General features: G+C 36.4%; 6 protein-coding genes across 6 annotated transcripts in view; all 6 read left to right on the forward strand.

Annotated features, from left to right (window-relative positions):
• Positions 1 to 1,308: 1,308 nt before the first annotated feature.
• On the forward strand, positions 1,309 to 2,065 carry CBG22901 (the record flags this gene model as incomplete). Its single annotated transcript, XM_002638297.1, has 4 exons — positions 1,309 to 1,457; positions 1,508 to 1,630; positions 1,681 to 1,823; positions 1,884 to 2,065. The coding sequence occupies 4 exons, from the start codon at positions 1,309 to 1,311 to the stop codon at positions 2,063 to 2,065; spliced, it is 597 nt and encodes a 198-aa protein (XP_002638343.1).
• Positions 2,066 to 2,993: 928 nt separating this feature from the next.
• CBG27303 lies at positions 2,994 to 3,624 on the forward strand (the record flags this gene model as incomplete). Its single annotated transcript, XM_045238387.1, has 4 exons — positions 2,994 to 3,069; positions 3,116 to 3,278; positions 3,327 to 3,386; positions 3,435 to 3,624. 4 exons carry the CDS (start codon positions 2,994 to 2,996, stop codon positions 3,622 to 3,624), a joined length of 489 nt encoding a protein of 162 aa, XP_045100567.1.
• Positions 3,625 to 4,372: 748 nt separating this feature from the next.
• On the forward strand, positions 4,373 to 4,685 carry CBG27302 (the record flags this gene model as incomplete). The annotated part of the gene is made up of 2 exons (XM_045238389.1): positions 4,373 to 4,431; positions 4,586 to 4,685. The coding sequence occupies 2 exons, from the start codon at positions 4,373 to 4,375 to the stop codon at positions 4,683 to 4,685; spliced, it is 159 nt and encodes a 52-aa protein (XP_045100566.1).
• A 220-nt stretch (positions 4,686 to 4,905) lies between these two features.
• CBG27301 lies at positions 4,906 to 5,153 on the forward strand (the record flags this gene model as incomplete). The annotated part of the gene is made up of 2 exons (XM_045238390.1): positions 4,906 to 5,009; positions 5,054 to 5,153. The coding sequence occupies 2 exons, from the start codon at positions 4,906 to 4,908 to the stop codon at positions 5,151 to 5,153; spliced, it is 204 nt and encodes a 67-aa protein (XP_045100565.1).
• Positions 5,154 to 5,362: 209 nt separating this feature from the next.
• CBG27300 lies at positions 5,363 to 6,297 on the forward strand (the record flags this gene model as incomplete). Its single annotated transcript, XM_045238391.1, has 4 exons — positions 5,363 to 5,432; positions 5,878 to 5,959; positions 6,037 to 6,114; positions 6,165 to 6,297. The coding sequence occupies 4 exons, from the start codon at positions 5,363 to 5,365 to the stop codon at positions 6,295 to 6,297; spliced, it is 363 nt and encodes a 120-aa protein (XP_045100564.1).
• A 232-nt stretch (positions 6,298 to 6,529) lies between these two features.
• The window catches only part of CBG27299, a gene marked incomplete at both ends in the record, with an annotated part of 1,271 nt that continues 516 nt past the window's right edge, over positions 6,530 to 7,284 (forward strand). Inside the window, 2 exons of the mRNA XM_045238392.1 lie at positions 6,530 to 6,599; positions 6,891 to 7,005. Of these exons, the coding sequence (XP_045100563.1) occupies positions 6,530 to 6,599; positions 6,891 to 7,005 (185 nt within the window). The remainder of the gene's footprint in view (positions 6,600 to 6,890; positions 7,006 to 7,284) is intronic.

Here is a 7,284-nt window from a genome sequence, read left to right on the forward strand (position 1 = left end):
AAACAAAAAACGCAAAAGTTAGGTCATCACTTCAAAATGGCCTAATAATGCCCTGGCATGACCCTGGTGTGTTTTCTAAGTCATTTTATAGTGGTGGCCTAACTTTTGCAATTCTGGTTTTTTCTAGGCCACCACTTCAAAATGGCCAAAAATGCACTGACATGACGCTGGTGTGTTTTCTAGTTCATTTTATAGTGATGGCCTAACTTTTGCAATTTTGGTTTTCTAGACCACGAGTCGACACGACACGACTCAAAGCCGACTCGAGGTTGTGTCGACACGAGTCGACTCTGTGTAGACTTGCGTCGATACGATTTTTCAGATATTTTTCACTTGTGTCGATACGACTCTGTGTCGACACGCTACTCTACCCCGAAAGACCCAGGACACAGCTGGAATCCCCGGCTCCTCCTCCTCCTTCTCTTCCCGGAGAAGAAGGAGAACTCATTTATCTTCTAAGTACTTCCCTTTTCTTTTATAAAAATCTTCCCGAGGTCAATGGGACAGAAAAAAATTATATTCAATTTTACGTATTTTACGTATTGTTTTCCTTTTTATGCCACGTGGATTTTTTCATTCCCAATTTTTTTCACTTCTTTTGAATAGGTAAATTTTATGTTCAATTTTTCGAATTTTGTGATTTTTCTGAGTTTTTGAATTGTTGGATTTTCGACTTTTCGGGAATTAATTTTTAGAAACCTCCAGATTTTTTTCTTCGTCTTTCTTTCATTGTGAACAACATCACCTTGTGAGAAATTCAAAAAATGCAAAATTTCTGAAAAAAATTTTTTAATTCTGAAAAGCTGATTACTGAAAAATTGACTTCTGAAAAATTCAAATTTTTAAAACAATTGAAAAAAAAACTTTTGAAAATTCTGAACATTTCCGAAAAATTCTGAAAAATCATTTCTGAAAAAAATGAAATAATTCAAACGAAATAAAGGAAATTCAAAAATTTTTGTTTTTTTCAATATTTTTTGAACATTTCAGAATATTCAGTATTTTTTAGAATTTTCAAGTTAAAATTTGAAAAATTTTTCTGAATTTTGAAAAGTTCTAAAAATTCAGAAAAAATCGTCTCTGAAAAATTCTAAAAATTCAGAAAAATTCATTTCTGAAAATTTCGAAAAATGACCTAAAGAGTATTGGTTCGAAATTCCAAAGAATTTTCAATTTTCCTCCAAACCAAAAAACCAAAGAATTTCGAAAAACACCGAATTACGAAAGTTCTCTCTCTCTCTCTGCGTCTCCCCTCTTTCCCTTTTCACCTCCATTTTTCACCAAAAAGAAATTATTTTTCCCCAAAAAATGCCCCTAAAAATCATCAAATCCAAGTCCCCAAAAATCGTGCTTTTCTACCAGGCCTCCTGTCCATTTTCCAATTTTCACCCCGCCCATTTTTCCATTAAAATCAATGGAAATTTGGTAAATTTCAGCTGCAGTGAGCAGTATTTTATGTGAGTGGTGGCCTAGAAACTTTTCTAGGCCACCTAAATTTAAATCTCAGGCATCAGAAGGCGTTGCTAGCTAAAGATCCAGAAGGAGCAGAGGAGATTCTGAAAATGACGAAGCCATTGTTGATGAAAAGAGCCGGAAGGAGTCTGGAAATGACACCAGAAATGCTGGAAGAGTAAGTGGTGGCTTAGAAATTCGGTGGCCGAGAAATCCAAAAAGTTCCAGGTGGTCCTCAATATCTGAAAATGTCATGTACGATGGATGTCTTTTGAAGTTTTCACAAAACGAGGATTTGAAATTGGCGCTTCTTCGGACACGTGGCATGCTGCTGGCGGAGGCATCGGCGAGAGATAGGTTGTGGGGAATTGGTGAGTTTTTAGGCTAGAATTTTAGGAAAGTTTTTTTTTCAATTTTTCAATGTTTTCCAGGCCTCGGCGTCACCGACAAACGAGCGGAAGACATGAAGCAGTGGAAAGGGGCCAATAAATTGGGAAAAGTTCTCGAAAAAGTTCGAGAAGAGATTTGGCAAAAATCAAGTGAAGAACTTCGGAAATTTCTGAAAAATGAGGATATGGAGAAGCGATTTGAGAATTTGGAGCAGCTTGGATAATTAATTTTTTGAAAATTTACCCTGAAATTGCCCTAAAAACTGTTATTCTTTGATTGAAATCTTCTGAAAACACTTTTATTATTCAATTTTAAGTAAAATATATGCACTTTTTCAATAAATTCCTTGATTTTTTCCCTTAATTTTCGATGTTTTTTAGGCCGAAAAACATCGAAATTCGCCGAAAAAACCATCAAATTTTGTTAAAAATCAACGAAATTAAGCATTTTACAGAAATTTCGAATGTTTTTTCGAGAAATTTCGACTTTTTTAGGCTGAAAACCCGAAAAAAAACTCGAAATTCGCCGAAATTCATCAAATTGGATTACTGTATATTTGTTCGGTGCGAGACTCACAAGCCGCGAAACTGTGTGCGCCTTTAATTTTTATGAGATTCTAGAAGCTTTTTTCAGGATTTTAAGTCTTTTTTCGCCTTTTTCTCCTGATTTTTCTAATTTTTCATTTTTCTAGTAAAATTTCAGTAAAAATCAACGTGAAAATAGCCTGAAAACCGCAAAAAAAATTATTTTAATTATTTCAAAATTCAAAAATCCGCCAAAAATGTCTTACTGTAGTTCGCGGCGATGCCCATGGCGCGCGAAACTAGGTGCGCCTTTAATTTCTGCGAGCTTCTAGAAGCTTTTTTGCTTGTTTTCTCTGGTTTTTCGAGCGGTTTTTGCGGGTTTGTCAGATTTTTTTTTTGCTATTTTTATGCAGAAAAATTATGAAAAAATATTTTTATCGCAATTTGTGAGGATTCTCTCAGCAATTCAGGGGTTTTTCTGCGAAAAATTTTAGGCCCAATTTTTTTCCATTTTTCGTCAATTTTCGCCGCTTTTTTTTCGATTTCTGCAATCTATAATTTTCTGAAATTGCAGAAACTTGTTATATTCTTCAAAACAAGCCAATTTTTCAGATTTCCCATCCCGAAATGCGCTCGATTCTGGTCCTCATTCCTCTTCTGTGTGCTCTCTGCGTTGCACAAGAAGATGAAGGTGCAAAGTTTCGTAAGTTTGTAAGTCCTAGAAGCTGAAAATGACGGTAATTTTTCAGTGGACGCCACCGTCGACGACATCAGCACCTTCAACAGAACGGATTGTGTCTTGTTCTTCCTGGCCAAAAAACAAGACGGACGCGAAATAGTGATGCCAATTGAGCATAGGCCGGAGCAGTACAAAAACTGGAACGGAAGATACATCTGTCTTCCTGAGCAGCAGTATGGTTTTCATGTTCATTTGAAGCTCCATAAATTCTTTTTTTTCAGTTCTCACGACACGTTCCTCTACATTATCATCGTGATTCTCGTCATATTGATCGTTACTGGGTTAGTGTTTTCAATTTTTTCAAACGTCATAATTCTTTATTTTTCCAGAATCATTGGATTTTTCTGCCGTGAAAATAAGGATCGAGTGAGGTCGTTCACCCATGAGTTGATTCCAAGGGACTGGGAAAACCTGGGAGTCGTTAGATTCTTCAGAACCGGCTCCAACAATCAAGAACAACGTGTGGAGATTCATCCGCCTGCAGAGGAAGCTAGACTTCAAGACGAGCCACAAGTCTAGAGATGGAAATTCTCGAAAATTCTTCTGTACATTCTGTAATTTTACTCACTTCCTGTATCTTTTTTCACCCAATTCATAACATTTCTTGTAATAATTTGCTCAAGAAAAATCACATATTGTCGTTATCTTTCACTTTTTCCCCATCAATTTCACATGTAATTTTTATTATTGGCTGCTCAAACCCCTACAGATACTCTTAAATCGCGAAAATAAACATTTCGGGGCCCAAAATGATGTTTGAAATTTCATAAACTGATTGTTTTCAGCAATGCAGCAAAAAACGGTCTAAAAATTAGTTTTTACCAAGGGAAGGGATGCAAGTTGAATTTGGAAATTTGAAAACCGTTAAAAAATGGGTTATTGTATTTTTTTTCGGTGCGAGACTCATCGCTCTCGAAACTGCGTGCGCCTTTAAAGTTCTGCGACGTTCTAGAAGCTCATTTTTGAACTTGTTTACTTGTTTTCAGATCATTTTTCATCAAATTTTTCGATTTTTTCTGGATTTTCAGCGTTTTGAGCCAATTTCAGCATTTTTGCTCGGATTTTGCCCAATTTTTCTGAATTTCTCTTTGATTATTCCAAATTTCTTTTATTTCTCGAGTCATTTTTCATCAAAATTTCCGATTCTTTCTGGATTTTCAGCGTTTTTTTTCACGTTTTCAGCCCAAAATTCACCTAATTATCACTATTTTTCACGTTTTTTTCGCAATTTCCCAGTACTTTCCTCTTATCGTAGTGAAATTTTCAGATGGGCACCGGCTGGATTGTCGCATTCAGCATCGGCGGTTTCGTCGTTGGAGCCCTTCTGTGAGTTCTTTTTCTTTGAAAAATTCGAAAATTTGGGCCAAACTTGGCCAGAATTTCTGGGAAAATTGGTAATTTTCATGCGAAAATTTCGAATTTTCATCCAATCCCAAGCGATTTTTAGCCCGAAAAATGACATTGAAACTCCAATTTTCAGCATATTCTGTCTTGTCAACCGCCGCGGAGGACTCAACACCGACGCGAATCTCGTCGCCGGACCCGGAATCCCATTGAACGCGACCCAATACGTTGCCTGAGTGATCGATGTATCTCTTTCTCACCTCTTCATCTTGTCATTTTGCTGTATATACCCCTACTGACTCTTGAAAAATAACGATGTAAATACAATATTCTTCTCCGCGGCTCAATTTTTTACCTTTTTTGTGAGATTTGGTTTACCTACCCTTCTATTTTTTTTTCCACAAAAATCTGGCATTTGAGCCATGATTTAACCATTTTTCAGCACTCGAAACAGCCATGGCAGATTATAAGTTGCAGATGATAGAACAAAATGATGTTTACTTTGAACATCACCCATTCATAAACTGGCCGTGGGGCAGATACATCCTCCCATTTTTCAAGTGAGTATCAAAAAGTGGAAATTTTCCAGAAAATTGGTTTTCAGGTTGCTGGCTTATCCCTTCTGTTTCTGCGTGGCTGTTCTCCTCGTGATTATGGTGCGAGAGTATTGGACGAACTACTGGCGGCGTCGTCGACAGGACTAACTTATTTTTCACCTATTTTTATCATATTTTCAATCTTGTACCTTGCTTTTTCACCTTGTAAATACCTGAACTGAAGCCTCGAAATTCAAAGAAATACTAATACATTTTTCTTTTTTTTCTGTTTTTTTCTGGTTTCATTGCTCCCTTTCTATTTATTTTTACTCGAAATCGAGTTTTTTTCCTTAATTCGCTGCATTTTTAGACTCAAAATGATTCGATTGGCGCCCATTTTCGCACTAATCCTGCTCGCACGAGGCGATGGAAATCAGAAGCCAAAAGGTTCGAAAAATGGATTTTCCAGAAAAATTGGCTGGAAACTTGTCGAAAATCAATTTTTCATCCTAAAAAATCGGAAAATTTAGGTCAAAATTGGCTGGAAATTTCATATTTTTGTCAGAAAATTCGGAAAATTTGGATCGAAATTGGTTAGAAATTTTATATAAGATTGGTATTGTTCCTAGGAAATTTGGTTGAAAAACAGCCGAAATTTGAATTTTTCACCCAAAATTGATCAGAAATCTCTGAACAAAGATCAATATTCATGCGGAATTAGTTGAAAATTGGTCAAAATATAACTTTTTTGTCGAAAAATCGGTAATTTTGAACAAAAATCGGCTAGAATTCTCACTTTTGTCTGAAAAATCGGAAAGTCTGAACCAGAATTACCTAGAAATGTCTCTGAAAAACGCAAATTTCATCTTTTTCAGTAAAAAAATTTTTTCAGGTCCCATTCTCACCACCTCGACCACAACAGAGCTACCCACAACCACCACCACGATTCCTACCACAACACTCCGCCCATTTTAGTAATTTCTAAGAAAATGCGCTCTTCTGTAGTCTAGTAGAGCGGATTTGCGATTTCTAACAATTTGAAGTTTTGCAGTTCCGAAGCCGACTGGGGAATGCACATGGTACTGCTCGGCGGAGGTGCATTCGTTGTTTTCGTGTTGGCTTGCAGCTAGTAAGCTCAATTTTCTCCATTTTTTAATATAAATATTTGAAATTTTCCAGCATTGGCTACGTGGTTAACAACGTTCTGGACCGGAGACGAGTCGGAGAAGGAGGACCGAATCCAGCCGTTGGAAATGGCAGAATTCACGAGAATATTCTACTGGACGATATGGATGAGGACCATGAGGAATAGGAGTCTTTGGGAGCTAATTTCCATGTATTTTTCTGTGTAAATCGATGTAACTTTTGTCTATTTTTATTAATTTTCTTGCTCTTATTTTTGTACATTTTGCTTTCACAAAAGCCACTAATTCGCTATTTTTTCCATTTTTTTCTAATTTTTTATTCTTTCCGGTGCTAATTTCCGTTGAATTTTATAGAAATCGCTTGATTTTCAGGTTTTTAATTGCTTATTCAGACTCAAAATGATTCGGTGGGCACCTGTTCTCTCGCTGATTCTTCTAGCACAAGCCAATGGACAGGAGGAATCGAAAAGTATTATTTATGTCTTGAAATCGTCTAAAATGTGTTATCTTGGCGTCAAAAAAGCCGGAATTTTTATTTTTAGGACCTAAGAATTGTTAAAAATCGGCTAAGCATTTTTTTTTCACAAAAATCGTAAAAATTTGGTTTCTTTTCCCGATAATTTTCATGAAATAATTTGAATTTTCATTGATTTTTGAGGAAAAAATTTACTTTAAAGGTGATTTTGAACCATTTTCCTACCTCTGTCTCTCTCAAAAATCATTATTTTAGCGAAAAATTTTAGAAAAACTGAATTTCCAGACGAGAACACCACCCTCCGACCGGATTGCGAAGTTTGGCAGCATCATTCTCCGAGAAGCCCCCAAGTGATGCATGGAATTTACAGTTTTCTCGAGAGAATCAACTGTGTAGTTCAGTAAGCACCTATTCTCTCGAAAAACCAAATATATTTTTATAATTTTTGAGCATCAGGGCGGATCCAGATGAGAATATATGGGCCATCGTCATCGTTGGTGTCGTTTTACTCGTTTTTGCCCTCGGCTCTGCATGCGTGTAAGACAAATTTTCTGCCTACTTGCGACCGGGCCTTCGCAGGATCTGCCATATTTTCTTTCAGGAGCAATATTTTTCGACCAACTAAATTAGATATGATAGAATTCGACGAGTTCTACAAAATTATACTATTTGGAATACT

The sequence above is a fragment of the Caenorhabditis briggsae genome, assembly GCF_000004555.2.
Source record: "Caenorhabditis briggsae complete genome, chrV, whole genome shotgun sequence".
Taxonomy (NCBI): domain Eukaryota; kingdom Metazoa; phylum Nematoda; class Chromadorea; order Rhabditida; family Rhabditidae; genus Caenorhabditis; species Caenorhabditis briggsae.